This window comes from Watersipora subatra, chromosome 1 (assembly GCF_963576615.1).
Source record: "Watersipora subatra chromosome 1, tzWatSuba1.1, whole genome shotgun sequence".
Lineage (NCBI taxonomy): Eukaryota > Metazoa > Bryozoa > Gymnolaemata > Cheilostomatida > Watersiporidae > Watersipora > Watersipora subatra.
This window is the reverse complement of record NC_088708.1, coordinates 58360549-58386135: the sequence shown is the minus strand read 5'-3', so window position 1 is coordinate 58386135 and position 25587 is coordinate 58360549. Positions and strand designations below refer to the sequence as shown.

General features: G+C 33.7%; 1 protein-coding gene across 1 annotated transcript; it reads right to left on the bottom strand.

Moving 5' to 3' along the window:
• Positions 1-9608: 9608 nt before the first annotated feature.
• On the bottom strand, positions 9609-14099 carry LOC137389559 (uncharacterized). The gene is made up of 8 exons (XM_068075610.1): positions 14067-14099; positions 12818-12903; positions 12545-12718; positions 11691-11788; positions 11301-11437; positions 11005-11117; positions 9977-10151; positions 9609-9812 (listed from the first exon to the last, which is right to left on the bottom strand). Exons 1-8 carry the CDS (start codon positions 14097-14099, stop codon positions 9609-9611), a joined length of 1020 nt encoding a protein of 339 aa, XP_067931711.1.
• Positions 14100-25587: the final 11488 nt, after the last annotated feature.

Below are 25587 nucleotides of genomic sequence, written 5' to 3'. Positions count from 1 at the left end.
TCTAATAATTAATAAAATAACTATTAATATATCTATAAGAGGCTGCAATCGGATAACATTTTGTTCGGGAATGTCGGAATATGGAACAGTATTATCAAAAGTGAATATATGCTGAAAGATTATATGTTCGTAGGCAGTGGTGTATTATCAGCAATTGCCAATCATGAAAAAACTTCATACAAACTTGTGTTTTGTCTCCACATCAGATTTTATCAATGCTTGTCATCAAGTGCTTATTCATAAAATAGTTAATTCAGACTTGCTGTGTACACATTAGAATCTAATCTAGGCCTAAATCGCTCAAAAAACCTATGTGAGGTTGATTTTGTAGCAACTCATCGAGGAGACGCTTGACAACTGCTCCGCCATGTTAGAAAAGGAAGTTGATGATATTCAAAAAAAAGGTTATGATGGAAGACAGAGTTTTTACCACACCTGAGATTAACTAACATGTAAGTTATACTGATACATGAGAACATTAAGCAAAAATGGAGTAAAAACAGTATCACATGCCTATTACAACTGAGCCTTCTGTGGGCTTTTAAGTTTCTATCACCGGTAACATATGTAGCTAGCAGTATATGTAACTAGTAGCATATGTAACTAGTAGTTTATGTAACTAGTAGCGTATGTAACTAGTAGTATATGTAACTAGTACCATATGTAACTAGTAGTATAAGTAACTAGTAGTATATGTAACTTGTAACATATGTAACTAGTATCATATGTAACTATTAGTATATGTAACTAGTAGTATATGTAACTAGTAGCATTCGTAACTAGTAGTATATGTAACTAGTAGCATATGTAACTAGTAGCACATGTAACTAGTAGCATACGTAACTAGTAGCATATGTAACTAGTAGTATATGTAACTAGTAGCATATGTAACTAGTAGCATATGTAACTAGTAGTATATGTAACTAGTAGCATATGTAACTAGTAACATATGTAATTAGTAGCATATGTAACTAGTAGCGTATGTAACTAGTAGTATATGTAACTAGTAGTATATATAACTAGTAATATATGTACCTAGTAGCATATGTAACTAGTAGTATATGTAACTAGTAGCATATGTAACTAGTAACATATGTAACTAGTAGCATATGTAACTAGTAGTATAAGTAACTAGTAGTATATGTAACTAGTAACATATGTAACTAGTAGCATATGTAACTATTAGTATATGTAACTAGTAGCATATGTAACTAGTAGCATATGTAACTAGTAGTGATCAAACCTTAGTGATCAAAAGCGTCGCACTTGATGCTTGATGTAGCGGTAGCAGAAGCTTTTGATTAGCTAGAATCATGTGCATAATCAATAACGCCATAAAAATAGCAGTTTTTTCTTCAGATCATCCATTATTTGTTTTGTTATTGGTCACCACCTGGATAGACCTGGTCTTTGAAAGATACAACTTTGATATAAGGCATCACACAACCCTCGTTGTTCTATTATAGTGAAGCGATGGTTGTGTGATGATCATTTTTTCATAGGGTACTATGATAGTATCCTACGGAACAATGATCTACTAGTTCGCCCTGCACAGTGCTTCAACACTGGTGTACCCAGGTGGTGCTACACTGTCTTTGTATAGAGCTTTGGTAAATGTTAGTGCCAACTAACATTTACATGCTGTATTTGTACATTTGTAACAGACAGATTTGTACACTGTTTCTATGTGTCTGGTAGAACCGATAAAGCGGTCACTCTATGTGCGCATGTCCATTGTGTATGTCCATCAAAGACCTATAATACTAACAAATGTAAATATTTGAGCAGTTGTAAACATTTTAAAGCTACTGTTTTTGTAATTTATATTGAACAATTAACCAAGAAGGTCACATGGCATATTTCTAAATTTTTACGTGTGATCAATTTGTAATTAGACAGAATATCAAAGTAAATACATAGAAGAGTAGCTTTTTATTCCAACTTTATTGTTTTATTGGTTCACACACAATCAGCAGAAATATTTTTAAAAGTTCACAAAATCATTTAAACAGAGATATATAGACACAAAAAAGCATTGTTTAGCAAGCGTAAGGCAGTTTGTTTAGGAGTTGTGTTCTATTTGAAGAATAAACATTCTCAAACTGCCTCAGTTTTTCTATGATCACTAAGATGTAATAGAGCTATTTGTAGCGCTGTTATAGTTGTTATTGTTTTGTGGAGGTACAGCAGACACACCTACAACAGTATAAGTTGATGTAAACATGTTATAACACTTATCTAGTCATTACATACAATGTTATGTCATTGTTTAGTCTTGCATGAACTGAGTTGGGTTTAGTTTACCAGCAATCTATGATAAATGCAGTTTAGAAATACTTTTATTTAATAATAATTTCACATAGATTAGTTGGTCTAAGTCAAACTCATATCATTAGGTCGCTAACTCTTACCTGAACTAGCTTGTCCTGTAATGTTAATTTGTCCTGTTGTCATGGGGCTATGCTGGGGAGGATTTGAGTCATTTATTGGATGGTCAATAAGCATTCTGCAATAAACATAAGTGCTGCAAAGTTAACAAGTTGAGAATATTCTGTCTGTGTTTGCCACATTTCTTGTTTGTTGTTTGCTGCCCACCAGCTGAAATAATTCTGCAACTTCATTGTTCACTGTACAAAAAGTAAACTAGCCAACAGAATTAGTGACCACATCTGAGTTATTTTATTTTTCAAACTAACCACATACATTTAAATACATTTATTACTCACTTGGCAGTAAACAGAGTCGGATAAATGTTACTCGCAGCGAAAGAACTCAATAGCGGAATGGCGCAACGAAAAGAACTTGCTGTGTTTTATAGCTAAGACAAGTATTGATTTGTTGCAATCTATTATGAGTAGCTTGTGTACCCTAACTTTAAACTGTTTTTGGTATGTAATATTCCCACTTGATCTAAAGATATTATGGGTAGCCACAGTGCAAAGAATAATGCGTAGCCGTTGGACCATTTCTTTACACCATTTTTTAATTTGTTTTACTTTCACTTGTTATCAGATAGTTTATTGAAGGCTAGTGGTAAGGTAACCTGACGACGTAACACATCAACAAATCACCCAATTGTAACAATCAATCCAAACCTTTGACGTGTTGAATGGTTTTTATTGTTCATACAAAATAAGTGTTTCGGGAAATTTAAGTAATACATAGAAATTGATTCCTTTTGACCTGCGTTTTATTAACTATAATAAACTGTCTAATAATTAATAAAATAACTAATAATATATTTATAACAGGCTGCAACCAGATAAAATTTTGTTCGGGAATGTCGGAATATGGAACAGTATTATCAAAAGTGAATATATGCTGAAAGATTATATGTTCGTAGGCATTGGTGTATTATCAGCAATTGTCAATCATGAAAAAACGTCATACAAACTTGTGTTTTGTCTCCACATCAGATTTTATCAATACTTGTCATCAAGTGCTTATTCATAAAATAGTTAATTCAGACTTGCTGTGTACACATTAGAATCTAATCTAAGCCTAAAACGCTCAAAAAACCTATGTGCAGTTGATGTTGTAGCAACTCATTGAAGAGACGCTTGACAACTGCTCCGCCATGTTAGAAAAGGAAGTTGATGATACTCAAAAGAAATGTTATGATGGAAAACAGAGTTCTTACCACACCTAAGATTAACTAACATGTAAGTTATACTGATACATGAGAACATTAAGATAAAATTGAGTAAAAACAGTATCACATGCCTATTACAACTGAGCCTTATGTGGTTTTTTAAGTTTCTATCACCGGTAACATAGGTGGCTAGCAGTATATGTAACTAATAGCATATGTAACTAGTAGTTTATGTAACTAGTAGCGGATGTAACTACTAGTATATGTAACAAGTAGAATAAGTAACTAGTAGTATAAGTAACTAGTAGTATATGTAACTAGTAGTATATGTAACTAGTAGCATATGTAACTATTAGTATATGTAACTAGTAGCATATGTAACTAGTAGCATATGTAACAAGTAGCATATGTAACTAGTAGTATATGTAACTAGTAGCATATGTAACTAGTAACGTATGTAACTAGTAGCATATGTACCTAGTAGTATATGTAACTAGTCGTATATGTAACTAGTAGCATATGTAACTATTATTACATGTAACTAGTAGCATATGTAACTAGTAGCATATGTAACTAGTAGCATATGTAACTAGTAGTATATGTAACTAGTAGCATATGTAACTAGTAACATATGTAACTAGTAGCATATGTATCTAGTAGTATATGTAACTAGTAGTATATGTAACTAGTAGCATATGTAACTAGTATTATATGTAACCAGTAGTATAGGTAACTAGTAGTATATGTAACTAGTAGTATATGTAACTAGTAGCATATGTAACTAGTATTATATGTAACCAGTAGTATATGTAACTAGTAGTATATGTAACTAGTAACATATGTAACTAGTAGCATATGTAACTATTAGTATATGTAACTGGTAGCATATGTAACTAGTAGCATACGCAACTAGTAAAACATGTAACTAGTAGCATATGTAACTATTCTTATATGTAACTAGTAGCATATGTAACTAGTAGTATATGTAACTAGTAGCATATGTAACTAGTAGTATATATAACTAGTAGCATATGTAACTAGTAACATATGTAACTAGTAACATATGTAACTAGTAGTATATGTAACTAGTAATATATGTAACTAGTAGTATATGTAACTAGTAGTATATGTAACTAGTAACATATGTAACTATTAGTATATGTAACTAGTAGCATATGTAACTAGTAGCATATGTAACTAGTAACATATGTAATAAGTAGCATATGTAACTAGTAGTATATGTAACTAGTAGCATATGTAACTAGTAGTATATGTAACTAGTAGCATATGTAACTAGTAGCATATGTAACTAGTAATATATGTAACTATTAGTATATGTAACTAGTAGCATATGTAACTAGTAGCATATGTAACTAGTAGCATATGTAACTAGTAGTATATGTAATTAGTGGCATATGTAACTAGTAACATATGTAACTAGTAGCATATGTAACTAGCAGCGTATGTAAATAGTAGTATATATAACTAGTAATATATGTAACTAGTTGCATATGTAACTATTAGTATATGTAACTAGTACCATATGTAGCTAGTAGCATATGTAAATAGTAGTATATGTAACTAGTAGCATATGTAACTAGTAGTATATGTAACTAGTAGTATTTTAGTCTTTACTACAATAAAAGCTGTCTGTTCGTCTATTCATCTGTTTGAAGCTTCGCTCTGAGTTTAGGAAAAAATATTGCTTGCAACAAATATTACACTCATGATTGTTGGCTTGGTACACCTTCACTCTACCAATTTCACCAATCAACAGCTTCACTACATTTCGAAATATTTCTGCGGTTAGTTATTACACTTGATCATTTCACTCAGCGCATTGAACTGCCAGAGTACTAGTGTGTGATAAAAATGCAAAATAAAATCCCATTACAAAAGTTCACTAGAAGTTGTTAATTTATAGACCAAACAACTCAGAATTTTACACTTGGTTATGTTGTATCTGGTTGAGATTGCAGATGAATCCAGACTTATTGTACGTTGTATCATTGCATTATTTCAGTACAGAAATATCAATCTATTCTTACTCATATCTACATTCAATACTTTTGTGGTTATGTACCTTTCTACTGTTGTTAAAGTCATCACTTTTGATTTCATTTTTATAAATCAGTGACAACTTACAAACATGTTTTCATTAGGCACGGTAATATTGGTGCAATAAATTTGATGTGTATGCACATGCAGGAAGTGCAGTAATTACAAGTATATGTAGACATAATTGCAGTTGGTCATTACAACAGCCAAATGGTTTTGTATTAACTTAAATCAGGTGGTAGCCTATACCAGTTCAAGACAACCATAAAAGTTAGTAGAACCTTTGCTACACTACAAAGAGTCACTTACTAATCTCACCTCAACTATTACAAACTTGGAGGGTGATCAATACTGGCATGTTTATATTTAAGAGATCTGGGGAGGAATGTGCTCATCAGTTTCATAGGCTTGACACTATCCAATGAGCAGAGATTGGTAAAACTATCACCTGTTCAGCTGGTACAACAGATGAGAGAATAGGTCTGTTTCTATTTGCTGTTACCACAAATAACACCTCTGTGTGCTCTTAGTAACGCAAAAGCTAGTACATGAAATTCATTGACGCACAGACCGAATGTGTGGTGGTCTATGATAGCACTTTCTTTTCATAATTTAGAAGCAGCCACAAGCAGAATAGAAATATTTTTGAAAAACTGGTTAACAGCGGAATTTAATTCAGCGCTATAGAGTTAACAGAATCTGCACTGAAGTGCAGTGATTTGAAAATAATGTGCATTGTTTATTGTGCCTGTTTTTCAGAAACTGTCACAAGACTATAAACAAAAGCTGCTCCATTTGAAAGCTTGTGTTTCACGTTGTTATTTACACATTTATTTAACACCATTTTAAAAATTACCCCTAAAACTTAGACTGGTGGCTCAAGGTTTTACAATTGCTTTGTTTGCTATACTTATTTTGCCTTTTTTGGTCAATGATTTTCATAAACTCTATTATCAAACCAAACTCCAGTTAGGCCATTGCCTCTCAGACTGCGGTCTAATCTGCATTGTTGATTTAGCCTTAGGACTCATTGATGATTAACCAAACCTGCTTTTCAAAGGTCATGTGTTTCAGGTCGTGAATGCTCATGAGGTTTTACTCTATAGCTAGCCTTAGTCTTTTTCCATTAAATTAATAAATTCCTCCTTTTCACTCTCCATTGTGATGGCTGATTACGGCCATTTGAAACCGCGGCTTGGCGACCCGAGATTATGAAAACCTCGCCTGCGGTTTTCATAATCTCGGGGTCACGAACCCGCGGTTTCTAAGAAAAACCGACGTCGACTATACACCGGGGCTGTACGGCTTGCCCTTGTTTTCTCGTCCTTATTTTGTTAAATAATATACTATTGGTAACTTGAAACTACTCAATGACCAATGGCATGCGTTGTTTAATATTGGTTTTTCCTGTCTGAATAAGCGGTATATATGGCTGTCAGAAATTGTGACTTTGTGTTAAAACTAATAACATATTTATTAGTTGTCAATAGCAGGGCTCTTCCGAGGGTTTTTAGGGTGTATGGACGGGCATTAATATAAAAAGTTTTTTTCAGGACAGCCAGCTACCTACAGGCTGACTGCTAAATCACCGAAATTAAACTTGTGGAGATTTTGTATGCCTTTTTTTCTTTTACCCTTATCTTCTTAATTAGATTAGAAGAAAATATCCGTCTGTGCAGCTAGCTAACTAATTGGATTGATTGGCTTGTGTTGAATTGCGGTCAGATCTTGGTTATATTTCACCTACAACTAGGCCTAAAACCTTAAAAATATAGCAATGATCATACAAACGGCTTCACATCACAAGCAAACCAATGCACTGGCTGGATATGAACTTGGTTTGCTTGGGGTGGGCACTGGAAGATTACAGAATTGTTATAGACTGATTGCCTGCATTTATTAAATCAAAGGTAGTATAAAAGAAATTTAAACCACCTTAGACAATGTAGCTATCCCACAGGTCAGATCCTGCCTGGTTGAGATCCCAACCAGGTAGGATATAGCCAATGAACAAACCAGTCTATCATATTGATGTAAAGCCCAAGTGCTCATGGCGGTTCCATAAATTAGCTAGGAACTTACCAACCTCCTCTATAATACACTGTTGCTACGGCTGCAAAGTTAATATCTAAGGCTACACAATTTTTTTTACTCTTAGCTCATGTTTTAATTAATGATTTGCTGTGCATATGGGTTAGTTGTCAAAAAATTAAATTTATTTAGCTACACAACATTTGTACAGTATGCAAAACTTAGAGGATTACCTGCATTCTACAGAGTTTTATAGCATTTCTCCATAATATTTGTAATACCAAAACTGAACATAAAATTTAACTCGAATGTTTTAACTTTGTATTTGCTACTTTCTTAGGAAATCAACTGCTTATGGTATTGGCTTATATCACAGGCCTGAAGGATATGCCACCTCTAGGCCTAAACCCCCCACTTGAAATATGTTTCACCCATCCGGAAGACGTGGTAAATGTGCACGAAAGAAATATACCTTATGCCAGCACTTGTGCAAACTTACTCCATTTGCCGTTTGGTGTGGAACATGAACAATTCTATGCAACATTGAACAACGTATTCTTTGCAGTTGGATGTCTCTTCTTTAATGCCTAGACATATTTGAAATGTTTCCTCAGTGCTGTATTGCTAACGACCCATTGTAACTTACTGTTATAGTACTTTTATTGTGCTACATGGTATTGCATAGCACTGTATTACATCTATATATTCCATGCCACATTCTTTTGTATACCATATTTACATGTTGTTACATTTTTGCAGAATAAGTGTTTTTCTCTCCACTAGGGAGTTTTATTCAACTGCTAACAACCCATTGTAACTTACTCTCATAGTACTTATATTGTGCTACATGGTCTCGCATAGCACATATATATATATTACATGCCACATTCTTTTGTACACTGTTTACATGATATTTTTCCTTAGTAATAAAATAAAGTTTATGAACATAATATTTGTTTTACGACTGGGTGCTTGCTATACTGCTGTATGGATTACTTGCAGGACATTAAATACAAGGCATGGTGTGTATTCAGTGTGTTATGCTGTTATATTCTTCAAATAGTACATAACATGGAAAACAATTTTAGTTACTGAGAAGCTGATTGGGCAGATAATTATGTATTGTATAAATTGTAATGGCACCTGAATCAACTGGTGAATGCTGATGCCACACATGCCTAATGTAACATCTTACAAGTCATCGCAACTGACTGAATACCGCAGTACCCTGAGTTTGCCTCAACCATTCTGAATGTGGTGATGATGCTTTAGAAAGCATAGAACATATAGTCAGACACAATTGTGATACTAAAATTTTATTACATGCATGAGCAAAATGAAATGATAAAAGTGTGTGTAGGGTGTTCCTTTCGTAGTTACCCAACCACAGAATAGTAAAAGGGCAACTCCAAAGCTGTTGAATGAAACATTCTAATCTGGTGTATAATGGAAAAAAACTAGCCAAACAATGAGTTTAATACATTTCAACTGCACAGTGGACTTGAAACAAGATAACCCGCACAGCAAGCTAATTACTCATACAAACAAATGCTCAAGTTCAAGTACATAGACAGAATTGCAAAAACTGTACCAGCAGCTGAGAGTCCCGCGTATAAAAAAATAATATAATCACGCAATTTAGTAGCACTAGTACGCACATTGCATAACTCAGGAGTAATAATATAACATTATAACATAATATAGTCACTGAAGATACCAATAAAAACTTTCCGCTAGAAATGTCTACCCTGTCTTATATAAAATTAGTTGAACAGCTACAAAGTTTAAAGCCGTGTAAGCTATGTGGTCGTAACTGCAAACAAAACTTAGCAGTACTGCAATACGCTCAATTTTGTTTTATATGTAAGATTTAGGATAGATAGATGCACAGATACAAACATGTCTTTAAATTATTTTACGTATTTCCTTAGAGTAGCAGTCGCAGCTGTATATACAAGTCTTTGGCTGCCTCAATGGAGCAAGGAATAATGAATTGGCCATTAAGGTCTTGCACTAAGTTGTTTAAATCTTTCCTATCAGCTTCGTCAACACCACGTTGTTTTGGTCGCATGCATAGTGTAATAACATCATCTATATCCTGCTGTTCAACCATGGTTTTATGATCTACGATCTAAAAAATTGAGAAAAAATTAACTGCAAGCAATTTAAATAACTAGCCCCAGGTTGTTCCTAATCGGATTGACAAGCAATGCTGCGTTTTGAAATGCAACATATCTTGCAGTACATGTATATACTATGAGTGAAATAATGTGCAGCATGGTGATCGGGGCTAACATAAGACACTAAAAAATTTGGAGAATCACCTTGCAGTTCGGGATGCCCGTACAAGACATTAGGAATGCCACCTAAACTATCGCCAGTTGATCTTCTTGTATGTTGATTCCACTCCATCATGATTTCATGAAGCTTTTGTTTGACAATATGCATAAAGCAATATCTGAGACACATTCTACAAAATAATGGCTTTTTGATAATGTTAAGTACAGGTAATGACTTGAGATATAGCTATCAATTATTGTTTGTTTTCAACACTCACAACAACAGATGTAACATAAAGGTAAACTGCTAACTTCTCAAATGTAGCATTCAGAAATAAGCCCTTTCACTTGTATATTTTGTAATTTATATTTGCACAATATATAAGTGAAATTACCTACAAATTGTAAACACTCACAATACGGATGAAAAATGGGTTACAGCCATTTATGCACGACAGTCTGGTAGGGAAAGGTATTATTCAGATGTGCTCAGTTGCCTGTAAACGGGGTAACAAGTTTTAAAACAAAATACAACAAATACACTGAAGTTGTCTTCTCTCCTAAACATTTCTATAATTTATGTTTTGTCACCAAATAAAAGTTTTAGAACAAAGTATCTTTTAAAATTTATAACCATCTTATGACCAAAATTGAGTTGCAAATTTGATAAAAGTTCCGTAGCGTGACTCTATTTCTTAATGCTCACATGACCAACAATAGCATTGAAAACAGGGAACCATAGTTTATATCAAAACGGTTGCTTTAGCGGAGGAAACCAACAGTTATCACAAAATGCTTGCGTTAGCGGAGCATTTGCACTCTACCTTTTCTTATACTTCGCTACTGACACATGATTTGACAAACTATGAATTGATAGAGAACATAAAGAAACACAACATAAAAAATAACTCGACTAAACTATACGGGCTTAGTCATAGCGTATTTTTAAAACGATCATGAGTAGAAGTTGTATGGTTTGTTTGCGCAGTTCTATGTTAAGTTAATTAAGTTTAAAGGCTCTATAATATAGCATGTCTAGCGTACACATCTTTATGATTGCCAGTCTCAAAGTTCCCAGCTATCTCTAAATCTTTGAAGTAATTGAGGTAATATTGCAGGCCAAGCTGGCGAGCACTTCGCCACCACCTTTCTATAGGCTAGAAAACAACAAGCATATACATGTATTTTGCACAATCCATAATTTTTTTACAATGCAATAAAATCCTATAGCATTCTAGAAATGTTTATACAAAGACGTAGTTTCTAGCACTGAATAAAAAACAAATTAGCACTGATAACAATTTTATATTTAAATAGTTTTAACAATTTCTCCAATGTACTTGGTTATGTGTAGAGGAACCGTACAATACCGAGTTCCTGGCCATATCATCGGTATGACATTCTCTAATAGTGGCCTGAATGTCTTCAATTAAGGTGTTTTCTGTTCCTCGATCCATTCTGATACACCTTAGAACACCTAGCGCATAGATATAAAATGAAAAATTGCTCTATTCACAGCACAACAAAACTAATTAATATATTTCATTGTTGCCAAGTGACTATTATAAATGAATTTTGTAAAAGGTAATAGGTTTTAGAATATTTTTTGTAAAACATTGTGCTACTGATAAATTTAAGCAATCTACTTAGTTAGACAATCAACTATAGCTCCTAGAGTGACTACATAAAGATCACACAATCTGCTAAGAACCAATTATATTGTTTACTACCTTTGATGCAGTTGATGTATTGGGTAAAGTTGTAAGCTACATATTTAGGATCATTATTTGAATGTCCCACGTACAGCCAGAGAAGCTTCTTAGAATATCTGTAAAATAACACCACAACCAGTAACATTTTTGTTGCCCCTTAGCGAATAACACACTATTCGCTTCAGGTAAACCCAATAACAACAATTGATTTCCTTCTATACCAATAAAATTTCATACAACTTACTTTCTTTACTGGTAGGCATATACCTGCTAATTAATTTACTTTCTTCGTCTTTCATCGAAACAAATGCCAAAATATCTATGTGAAAGCACAAGAAATAGAGTAGCAAATACATTATATATATATATATATATATATATGTATATATATATATATATATATATATATATATATATATATATAAATAACAAGGAGAAGGGATGGCAAAAGACCATTATAGGCAGCCTGTATGACTATGTAATTTAACCAAAGACGCAAAATGCAAATCTTATTTCCATATTTAATACAAGACAGAATAAATGTAATGTTTGTACACTTCATTTTATTACGAATGAGACATATTTTACTAAGAGCCACAATAAACATTTTAGGTAACTATAACTTGAGTGATCAGTAAAAGATCTTTAAAATTTAGATGTTTTGAAAAAATGAAATGCAATTACAGGTGAAACCGACTCCACCATTGCTAATAGTATTGTGCCAGATAATCCATAGTAGCCTTTGAAAGTTCATTAGCATATGAAAAAGTAATCAGTGCTTGCTTATATGCAAATGCTTATCTTATATAGTTTTGTTCACGTAAAAAGGATTTTTTTTTCGATCTAGTGGTACTTAAATTCGGAAATATTACCCGTCTATAGCACCATGAATGCGAAGTCCATAGCGTTTCAACTTGTCATAGCCATCTACGTGAATTAAGTAGTTGGGGCCTTTGTTGACATATACCCTACGACGCAGAGTTCCCCGCCTTTGAAGCTCAACACCTTGTGGATCCCCTTCCAGCAATTGTTGCCGAACTACCTCCCTATAGATTAAACCACATAACATGCTATATATCTGCTGAGACTGCCAACATTCTTACAGCCTACAGTGCAGTTTACTAATTAAATTTGCGTTGATTTACCTTGAAACTGTTATGCCATAGGATAGCTGCAATCTCACTTGTATAGCCCTGTAACCTATATCCGCTCCAGTTGTATCAACCTCATGCTATAAACACAAGCAAAGTCACTATTAGATTGCAGAATTTGTCATATATGTTGGGGTTGGGGAGCAACTACCTTGACCTTACGCAACTGAAAGGTTTAGGGTTAAACACCGAGCTGGGGACTGTGGTGAGAGTTGAGCTCTTTCTCTAAAATCTAGCTCCTCTCATATAGGGTGCCAAATGAAACAGAAGCAAAGACAGGTGAGAAAATGGCATTTTATACAAACCTACCTCAATGGCATATCTAAGCTGCTGAGCATCATAAGGTATATTCCTTCGGCGAATATTGAAATCAGTTAACCGCCGCCTTTGTGTTCTTTCACTAAACCAAATGATTACAATATCATTTACAGTTACAACCCCAAATAAAATCAACGAACAAAACAAATGTAACACACAAACATCAAAAACACATAGGCGATGTGACTTAATTTAAGATCATATTACTGTAGTACCATTATTGTGCTCACTAGCTGTACAACTTTCCTTTATATTTTATAATCATTGAAGAGAAATGCTTTAAACAGAAAAAAAAATCGAAAGCATGAAATATGATGTCATTTAGTGATAATGAATGCAATTTAACTGGACAACCACATTTTGTAGAAAGATCAACAACCTCAGTTTAAGTTGTAACAGAAAACAGGAACATGCAGTGCATGGTCTTGACATTTCCATATTATGCTGTCACAGTTAACAAAACACGTCGTCAATTAAAATTATAAAATAGCTTCACCTGCATTTAATAGCGTTTAACAGTCAAAGTGGGAACTTTTGTTCCAAAAACAGACACCAAATAGCGATTGTCAAAAATCTACTAAAAAGTTAACCAATGTATCTTGTGTATCTAGCAAGTGTTTGGGAATTGGCGTCGATGGGTATGGTAAACTGGGTCAACTAAAAGCTTTCCTCAAGCCTTTTTGAACACCGCAAGCCCGGGTGGCATTGTAATTGTAAAAAAACATAAAATTGTAAAAAAACATCGAATCCCATTATTTCACCACCCAATCCCCAAACACTTGCTAGATACATAGGCTAGCTTTTTGGTAGATTTTTGACAATTGCCATCCAATATACAGAACACAGTGGCTTTCAAAAGGACTGCCCCTGATATAATTTTAAAAACAGCAATTACCATCGTATACAATAACAAAGGCGTACTAACTTTCAATTCTCTCTTACCTAATTCCAATCCCATGCCTGTTTTTAAGTACTTGCACTAACTGAACATTGCTCAGACCCTGAGAAACATATCGGCTTAACAGCAACCTCAATTCTTCGAGATCTATAATAAAAATTGAACGTAAAAAAGTTCAACCAAATAATGAGCAGGTTCATTAATCTACTCAATTTTTTAAGCAAAGGCTCAAGGCCAAACACATATCAGTTACTGACCACGAAACATATGTATATGTATTGCAATAATTTTCGTTGTATGTATAAATCAGATAGCTATTTAAATAAATTTTTAAACAAGCATAAATTAACTACTAGAGATGTTCATACCATACCTATACCATCCATCAGCAAAAGATCTGGAAGAGCCTCCTGTAACAGTAGATAAAGTTACATCAGCAGAAGATTTGGAAGAGCCTCCTGGAACAGTAAATAAAGTTACATCAGCAGAAGATCTGGAAGAGCCTCCTGGAACAGTAAATAGAGTTACATCAGCAGAAGATCTGGAAGAGCCTCCTGGAACAGTAAATAAAGTTACATCAGCAGAAGATCTGGAAGAGCCTCCTGGAACAGTAAATAGAGTTACATCAGCAGAAGATCTGGAAGAGCCTCCTGGAACAGTAAATAGAGTTACATCAGCAGAAGATCTGGAAGAGCCTCCTGGAACAGTAAATAAAGTTAATTAAGAAGATAAGGGTAACATAAAAAAGGCATACAAAAACCACACGAGTTTAATTTCGGTGATTTAGCAGTCAGCTTGTAGGTAGCTGGCTGTCCTAGAAAAAACTTTTCATAACCTCAGCCAACTAATACCAGACCAAGACTATATTATATCAAACTATTCTGTCATACTATATTATTAATAAATAATAATAAAACAAAAAATGAAAATGCAAAGTATGACGGGTCATTTTATTTAGTGTACATTTTCATGGGTATTTACTACCCACCCACTTTTACTAAGTAATTGTATTTTTTCTATTAACGCCTACCCATCAACCCTACAAATATCCCTATAAATATGTTATTAGTTTTAACACGAAGTCACAATTTCTGACAGCCACATTAATACCTCTTATTCAGACAAGAAAAACCCATGTTTAACAACGCGTGCCATTAGTCATTGAGTAGTTTTAAGTTACCAATAGTATATTATTTAACAAAATAAGGGCGAGAAAACAAGGGCAAGCCGTACAGCCCCGGTGTATAGTCGACGTCGCTTTTTCTTAGAAACCGCGGGTTCGTGACCCCGAGATTATGAAAACCACGGGCGAGGTTTTTATAATCTCAGGTCGCCAAGCCGCGGTTTTAAATGGCCGCAATCAGCCACCATACTCCATTTCTACAGTCATGAAATTCTATACTTATATTATTATTTGTATTTCTCAAAAATCATAAATGATGTTAGTTTAAAGCTGAGATATTTTTAACTTGTATTAATATTTGTATTAATATTTGTATTAATAAGTATATATTTATACAGCTATTATATAATTCTATAATAACTATTTATACCCTTTTTTTCAACAATGGTTTTCATAATAATTATTTCCAAACTAAACTCCAGTTAGACGGGTGCATACAAGAGTACGGCCTTATATGTATCGTTGATTTAGCCTTAGGAATGATTGATGATTAACCAAACCTGTTCATCGCAGGTCATGCGTCCAGGTCGTGAATGCTCATGAGGTTTTACTTTATAGTTAGCCTTAGTCTTTTTCCATTTAATTCATAAATTTCTCCTTCTCACCCTCTACTGCTACAGTCATGAAGTCCAGTTCTTTTATTTGTTATTTGTATTTCTCAAAAATCATAAATCATAGAATTTTCTCTTTTAAAGGATTCTCATTCTCAGTCTCCATTTCTACAGCCATTATGTTCAATACATATATTGATTGTTTGAATTTATCAAAAAACATAAATAATATTATTTTAAGGCTGTGATAACTTTTTAACTAGTATTATTACTTGTTAAAAATATCTCAGCCTCAGCTAAAAAATTAATAATTATTTTTTAATTATAAATACTTACATAATTATACAATACATATTATACAATTACATGACAATAATATATATAGTTTTGCTGAACAATATATAACTAATTATATAGCTACATAATATATATATTATAATATATAATATATTTAATACTCGAAGTTCCCCTGTCATACAGCCCACGATCGACGAAGTGATAATGGAAAAAAGAAAGGGTACTGCTGGTTGTTGAAAAAGTAGTTGTCAGCAGGAATTGACAGAGTATAGTGTAAATGAGAGTTGTTTGAGATGATATAAAATAAATTTTATATGTCAATCTAAAGATTGAAAATGAGGAATTTAATGGAGGGCGGCAGCATTTGGGGGAGCAATATAATTGTTTTGTGCAATATTTGGTGCAATATTTTCATGGTCAATAATGTCCATAAAATCTGATCATCATCTGGAAACAAAAGGGCTGCTAAGTCCATGCCATTCACATCGCCTACGACATCTACTAAAGATTTCTCTGAATCGGATGAGTTGTTGCTATTATTTTGAGTAGCGTGTTGTTGAACATTAGCATTTGATGCTGATGGTTGCTGTGAAAACCTTCTATTTACCCTCCTATTGCGCTGTAATAATTGGGAGACAAGTGGACGGCCACTGCTACGACGTAGTGTTCTGGGAGGTTGTATGTCCATGGTAGCCGTCAAGTTGTTTTGAAATGAAATTCAAAAGGTCAATTATGCAAAACAAAAGGTTGTATAAAAATCAGACCTAATCTACTACTATCTCAAACCTATGTTATACAACAATAAAATAAATATTAATTAAAGCTGTAGGCCTAACCTACTGTACTGTATGTAATTTAACTAACAACAGCAGTAATGAAATATGTTTATTATATCTCTGAAATGCAATATTAGAAGTAAAATGGCAAGCTGCTGGGTAATATACACAGTTTGAAAGTTGGTTGTGTTGAATGTAGAATGGTTTTGACAGCGATCTGTAACAGAAAGCAAGCATTAGCATTCACACGTCTCGGAGTTTTCTGCAAACTGGAGCAAGATAAAGAAATTTTCTGGTCATAAAGGTGCATTGTAGTTCGGCCCTACCTTGTAGATAAGATGTAAATAAATTTGGTTAATGTTTTAGATAATTTAATGAAACTTTCGGTAATTGGACAAAAACATAGGCTGATAAACTGTGTACCACATTTTCGTACCTGTAAATCGGTCTACGCTTCAAACGGTCTACGTTTATTACAGAAACCTTTGGCAATTGGACAATGCCATAGACTGTTGAAATGTGCATGATTTTCTCGTGAAATGCGCGCAGCTTTATGGATCTACTAATTGTCGCACGGCTTTATGGGTGTTTTGTTGGCCAGTCTTAATTTTGATTAAAAAGGCTTGTCAGGTTTTAATGACGATTTTAGGCCAAATTAATCTTTCTAGTTGTGTATAATCTGATTAGATGGGTAAGTTTTAAGATTTTTTCGACACTTTTCAAAGACTTAGTAACATATTTAAATAGGTTTATAAGTGTTTTGTATCATTATTATACTTAAACGACTCCACAGAAAAATGATTAAATTGTTTGATGAGATCTCCGTACAAGGGTTTGGGTATGGCTGTTGATGGATACTTTTCGGGAGTTGTGTGCACATATGCATTTATCATATAACTCCTAAACACTCGCTTCGCTCTTTTTCGGTCGTGGGATTATATAACAAATACTTATATATTTATAATTAATACTATATAATTATAATTAGCTAGATTTTTAGAGTCTGATCTTTGGTGCTCATATCAGCAAGCAAGATATAAACATTTGTTTGTTACTGTCATTTTAATAATATATTATTAAATGTACCAAACAGAAATTTAAATTAATCTTTTATTGTATAAAATAATACCTAATAATTATTTTCTAGCTAGATGTTAATAAAATTAAAAACCCGCTGACAGCTCAATAAATTAATAAATATAAAACTACAGTAAGGCATTATTATCGGAGTAGTTGGTGCTTTGATTTGATGAGTCTATTTTAGTTACAGCTAACTACAGAGTTGACACTATCAGCACACAGCATGCTCTTGTATTGTACTTGCTAGTGTGAATAAGTGTTTGCAGTGCTTTTCAAATAAACCTGGCAGTAAAGTTGAGTTGATAGTTGATAGTCAAGGTTCTGAGGTTCAAAATTCTCATAAGAAACTTTGTCCATTTAACTTTGCTGCTTCGATCCAATGTTCATTCTAAAAGAAATCTAAAAACATCCTAAGAGTTCTCAAATACCCAAGAGAAAAACATAGCTTAGTATGCTGCTGATATTCATTCGTATAGTGGTTTTCAGTTTTAGTTGCTGTTCCTCAAGATGAAGAGGAGAGAATTAGCAATGGCTTTAGAGTAGGCAGGACAAAAGAGAGTTGTCAGAAGCCCAGGTAAGAGAGTCTTTCAGTAATGAAGATAGATTATGCTATAGAAATATAAATGAAAACATTTGATGCAATGTGCAGCAAGACAAAAAACTAGTTGCTAAAAAGTGCTGCATTCTAGCGAATATAAAAGGTGCTTATATCAAAAGCTACTTCGCTACCCTTTAGGCTGCCATTGATTGTATTTTATTGTTACATACATGTAGGTAAGTAGATTGGTGTAAAGTTTAATGTAAATTAGTTTAATAAATTAGTCAAAAACTTTACTAATGTTTAAAAATAAATAAAAATGTGACAACACTTGAATTCAGCACTGACAGGGTGTAGTTGACTGTCTGGAGTCCGTTTTCTACATAATACATCATACAGCGTTTTAAGAAGTTTGTTGCATGTTATATATCACTAGCTCATGACTGGATGCTGTCAGATTAAGCCAATATAGATGATACTGTTTATCATAAAACAAATAGATTTTGATTCCTGATTATTCACTTGTATGTACCTTAAAACACTTGTAGTTGAGAGGCTGTTTCTTATTTGTCTCTACAGCGGTAGTCTCGTGCGCCATGAAAAATCATCTTATTTAATTAGTATTTTCACAACTGTTCAGTTATGTTGCAAAATGGTCCAGTGGTGCAGCTGGTAGTATGTTTGGTTCCAGTGAACGGGTATCAGAGTTCAAATCTTGTGTAAGGTGTTTGTTCTACTGCTTTTAAAGTTGCTTATCAGATGAACAGCTTACAGCTCTAAATGGTTTATAGTACAGATTTCTCTTTTGAAAAAGCCGCTCTGAGATTTTGAGGTAAAAAGATTTTCAATATTTTAATAATTATAGTTGATATAAAAATATTGAATCATGAGAAAAAAAAAAAAAAATTTGACATTTCATTGTTCTGAGTGATCTTTGGTTTGTATTTTTATTACTCTCATATTGTGGAGTACAATGAGATCCTCCGAATGAAGCCTGACAGGCACTTTGAGTATTAACCTGCAGCTGCTGTCGGTAGTTTATGATCAACTGAGTCTAGTAATATCGGCAAAAATGATTAATTCACATGATAACAAACTCTCTTTTTTACTGCTAGAAATAAGGCATTCTACTTTTGTTTCAATATTTTTTACCTAAAAAATCTTCACCCTGCATCCAGATAGTCGAGTAGCCTAATTTTCAGTATAGATTTGACACAGGAGCATTTTAGAGTCAAAAGGTTTTTCTGAGAATATTATCTCAAACAGTGGTTCAAAGGCTGATGCTCTAGACCATCATTTTTTTCCATCTCTGTTTTAAATGGCACACGGCTGAATATTGACAAGTCACAATTTACTCTTTACTTCTCTGATAGTTTCTAATGTTTTATCGCTAACAGTTTACTAATAATGCAATTATATGTCATAAACAAATTGATTGAATAGAAATCATTTGACTATCTATTGACAAAACTCAATTGCATCGGCCCATACATACTTAGAGTGTCTATATTTTATATACTTAATCATATTATTTACTGTCATAACGTTTTCAGCAGCTTGAAGTGAAGTATTCAACGGGATATATTCAAAATAATGGTATTTTTTGTATTAGCAAAAATGCCTGTGCTTTATCATAGCATTCTCAATAGATAATCATACTGGATTGTGAACAACCAATAAACAAACCGTTTTTATCCAATTGATAGTATTACACTACTGCTCTTGCATCAGCACATTATAATAAGACATGAACGTAAAGCATCTGTAGATAACATATTTAAGTATATTTTTATGTTAAAAACTTTCATGGCTAAGTGCAAAAAACAAAAATGAGCAAAGCTATTTTAAGTGATGTTTATCACAACCAATATGTCATTGACAACCAGCACGCCACTAACAACCAACACGCCGCTGAAAGGTTTTATGCTCCAACTTTATTTTGATTGCTGTTATCAGCTATGTGAAAGCTCGCTAAATAAAATCTAAGTTGATGTCAACAGAAAATCATGAAAATAAACGGGAGAAAGTAAAATGATTTCACTCTGTGTGTAAAGTTTTGTTGGAAACTATCAACTTTGTTCAACGCATAGGATTATACATGAGGTGATTTCACTGGTTATTATGCAGGTCACAACTTTTATTAAGTACCTAATTAAAGCAGGGCAACCGTTTTCACATGCTTTACTAAACGGTAGCCATTTTAGTAAAACGGTTATTCCTTAATGCTCATTCTCCTCTCTATTTCTAGTCCATGATACCAGTGATTCGGAGGTTGACCAACTCAAACGCAAGGTTATTGACCTTCAAAATGACTTAATCAGGTAATTATATGTACTATATTAGCTGTGCTTCCCGACGTTGCCCGGGCATTAAAAATCAGCTTATAAACAATGAGAAGTGATGAGAGTTGCCTACCACTTGCTATTAGCCTGGCACATTGCCAATGGAAAATGGTATTGAAAATCAACTTATAAACAATGAGAAGTAATAAGAGTTGCCTGCCACTTGCTGGCAGGCAACTCTCCAGCAAGTGGCAGGCTATTGCCAAGTGGCCTGGCACATTGCCAATGGGAACTTCCAGTACGCTTGCTAATAAGCACTAGGCTTCTAATGACAGTACGCCATGAGGTTGAGTCACTGTTGTCCAGCTACAGTTGTTCTAATAATAGCTATAGCTAGACATACCAAAAGCAGACATACTTTGAGAAATATATATAGAGATATACATACTGCCTTTTTTCTGTAAAGAATAACATGTTTACCCATTTTAGTCCAATTGTTACAGTGGGTGGTGTTTTTGCACATTAAATCATGCTTGTATTTCTGTAATATGTATCTTAAAATACTTCCGTTTGCTTGGGTTGTGTTCATAATTTTTTGGTTTTAGGCACAAAAAGAAAAAAGAGAAAATGGTGGATGAAGCCAAACTTAAACAGCACAAGATAAATATGCGCATTTTGTCGTGGACGCAGGGCGCCATGCACTGCCATCGTCAAGCTGTCAACATCAGATTGTCCACAACAAAATGTTTGTCACGGTACATCTGCACTTTATGCGTAGAAAAGCCACTGAAGTACTGAAGAATGATTTGTCCGTTAGCTGTAGGAGTGCTCTAATGACGATGCGAGATCTTGTGCAAAAAGTTGGCGTCATCCGATAACTCTTAGCTTAAAGCGTATGTTGAGGAGCAGAGCCGAAGAACGCCTTTCAAGTTGAATTTTTTTTAATTACTCCCTCTATGTTTATCTTATTTTTTGCTTAATATTTTTCATCTTAATATGTTATCAAATCTTAGTAGTATCCAACTGCTCACCTAAAACCAGTGTTGCAAATACAGCGTTAACCTTTTTAACAGAATTCCAAATTTTACTGCACTATGTTCTTTTTTTTGTTACTGTTACATAAATTATGTTTTATCTACTCACGTGCAGATGGTCTTAGTATCTGTAACTGCTTACCTGAGCCTGGTTTTACAAATGTATTGCGATAATGCATACGATATATTTTGCCTATATGTTTTGCTTGATAGACCTTCAGCTAATATTACCTTGGCGCGTTTGTGAGATGAAGAGTTAAAGGAAATGTATCCACATACGGTACTTAAATGAATATTGCCACCAGCCACTATGTTGTTATACCAGTTTAGCAGTAGCACCTAATGCTTTAACACAGACGTCACAACATATAATTCCTCTAGAAACCCAAACCAGAAACTGGTCACAAATACAAAACCTATCAGAACTTGAGCTATATGCCAATTTAGGTAAGACTAGCTGTGCTACCTGATGTTACTAATAGAAATAGAAAATAATAAAAAGGTAATAGAAAAGTTTTTAGACAGAAAATTGATTTGTATTCAACATATAACAACATTTGCTATTCTATGTAACTTTCAAACTACATATTATGAGAAAATTGTTTTGTCTTATAAACAATGAGAAGTAGTGAGAGTTGCTCGCTATTAGCATGCGCGCTATTAGCCAGTACATTTAATAATGTGAGTGAACAGCTTCTCGTGGTGTTATGCTATGACCCTGCTTAGTACGCAAAGCCGTTGGGTATTTGCTTTCATATAATGACTTATATCGGCAAGCTGGCAACTCAATCTTGTTGGACTAATGGGCATGGCAGTCGGACTGGTGAACGGTGGGGTCTGAGATCAAATCTACTTTGGTACAGATTTTTTAATCCAAGATTTTAAGATCTATGCCGGAATGATGACAAAAAACAGACAACATACTTTGAGAAATATATATATACATGTAGATGTGCTTTAATTTGAGTTTGATAAGGGTTGTATCTTTTGATTGAAAAAATTATTAGTAGTTTCTTGTAGGAAATGGTGTATAATATAATAATCAACTTCACAGCAACTGCCGATGGGAGTCATTTTTGTTGGTTGATGTTGCGGTCTCTTCATTACCCTACCATTATACATGTAACTTATATGAAAACAATGGGCGTGGCCTGTTTGTTTGCAACCGAGCGAGCTCCCATATATGCTTCTGTTGGTCGCGGGACTCTGTGAAGCTATACAGTTCTGGAGTTACAATTATATCATTTAGGCACTGTATTGAAAAAGCAATCTGGCAAATTAGTTTTGGTTTGTTGAGATGTTACTTAAAATGCATCTGGTAAGCCATTGGGAGCAATTTTATGACGATTTGGCCAGATTTTAGCCATCATGCAGTGTCACGCAAATTTTTTACCTGACTGAAAACCATCAAAAAATCATCTATAAGTGTTTAGAATGATTTGATGCTATTTAGTATTTTAAATCATCATGCCTCATCACACGTTTTACTAAAACGGCAACCGTTTAATAAAACGTGTGATGTGCGATGATTTTCAAACTAATACAGGTCGATGCTTTTTTCACGCATTGTAAAATTGACTCTTGACAAGTTTTAATAGATTTGCAAGTGTTTCTAAGTAGTTTTAATACATTTTTTATCAACTTTTAGCCTCAAACATATTTTTAGTTTGTTGAGATATTAAGTAAAATGCATCCAGTAAGCCATTGGGAGCAATTTTAGGACGATTTGGCCAGATTTTAGCCATCACGAGGGGTCACACAAATTTTTTAATCCAGCAGAAAACCATCGAAATATCATTTATGAGTGTTTTAGAATGATTTTATGTTGTTTAGAAGTGGTTTTAATCATCACGCCTCATCACGCGTCACGCAGTTCAATAAACCCAATCTTTTTATACACACTTATACATAGTTTTTGTTATTATTAATTCAACACATTCATGATTTTTTTCTCAGTTCGTTTTAATTGTATCAGTATCAAATCACTTTTCTTTGTAATCGTTGTACCAAAACAAACTATCTAACCTTTACTCGCTAATTATTTTATATTTAAACGCCTTTACAGCTGTTTTATTGTTTCTCTCCATTTATTCCAAATGTTCAAAACACTTTTCTCATGATATGAAGTCTAAAAATTAAAATACTAAATGTTGTATATGTTAAATAAAAACAAAATTGTTTCTGCAAAGACTTTTTTATACCTCGGGTAACGCCGGGTATTCAGCTATTAGTTAAATAAAGCATGAATGATTTGTTGCTGCCATGAATTTTAACTAGAACAGCGCAGGAAGTTAGGTACAATAACAGGCATGCCCAGAAGAACTAAAGAATAATTAAGATTATAGTTGATTAGCCCAGTTTCTGTGATTCCTTACAGTAATAGCATAGTGACACACCACCGAATGGCATTGCAACGCCATTATGGAAATGGCCGTATCACTCTTATTCTGTCAAGATTTGGCGCCAATTTTTGGAAGCGAAACAGCTATAGCAACCAATATCAACACACTTGATGCAGTAGTAACAAAAACTATATATTAACTGGTGTTGTCTGCATAACGAATAACGCCATAAAATAGCAGTTTTTTCTTCAGATCATCCATGGTTTGTCTAGTCCTTGATCTTTTAAAGATACAACCTTAAGATAAGGTGCCACCCAACCATCCCTCTACTATAGCACTCCATGGAAACATGATTTGCTTGTGTTCCCTGTGCAGTGCTTCAGCACTGGTGTACGTAGGTGTCACTACACCATGACGGTATGGGAACTTAGTAAATGTTAGCTTCAAGTATCAAAAACAGTTATAGCTGTAAATAGCAGCATTTAGAATTGTGTTAAATTTTTCTAGCAACTGTAGGGTAGAGCATAATTACACTAAGTTTTATAGACTGTGTACCAGACACATCTTTACACTGATTTCAGTTGTCTGACAGAACCAATAAAGTAGTTGCTTTGACATCAACATTAAGTGTGGGATTGTTGTCTGTAACATGTGTTATTTGGATATAGCTAAGTGTGTGCGTGTTATTCGTAAATTCTGAGAGCTAACTTTGACAGCAAAGACTGCAATACTAACAAATGTAAGTATTTGAGCAGCTGTAAACATTTTAATGCTACTCTTTATGTAAATTGTATTTAATAACTAACCAAGAAGGTGACACAGCTTAGCTACAAATTTCTTTGTGTTATCACTCGTTAATTATACAGAATATCAATCTAAATACATATTCAAGTAATTTTTTATTAGTTATGCGTTTTACATTTATTGTTACAGAAGGTTCACACAAACAAAATGCAGAGGAAATTTTAAAATTTGACAAGGCCAATTCAACAGAGATATTTAGGCACACAAGAGCATCATTTATCAAGCGTAAAACAGTCTGTTTAAGAGTTGTGTTCTATTTAAAGAGTAATTATTTCCCGGCTTCATCGTCATAAGTAGTAGTGGTGTAGTTGTTATCATTGTGATTGTTTTTCGGTGGTTCAGTAGACCCCCCTACAACAGCATAAGTTAACATAAACATGTTATAGTGGTTATCTAATTATTACATACAATGTTTTGTCAATTTTTATTCTCCCGTGAGCCAAGTTGAGTGTAATTTGATAGAAATCAATGTCTGGTAAATTTAGTTTACAAACACTAGTATTTAGTAATAGATTTACATATATTAGTTGGTCTAAATCAAACTCATATCATTAGATTGCTTACTCTTACCTGATTTAGCTTTTCCTGTTGTCACGGTTGTCTGCTGTGGCGGATTTGGGTCATTCCTTGGATTGTCAACAGGCATTCTGCAATATAAATG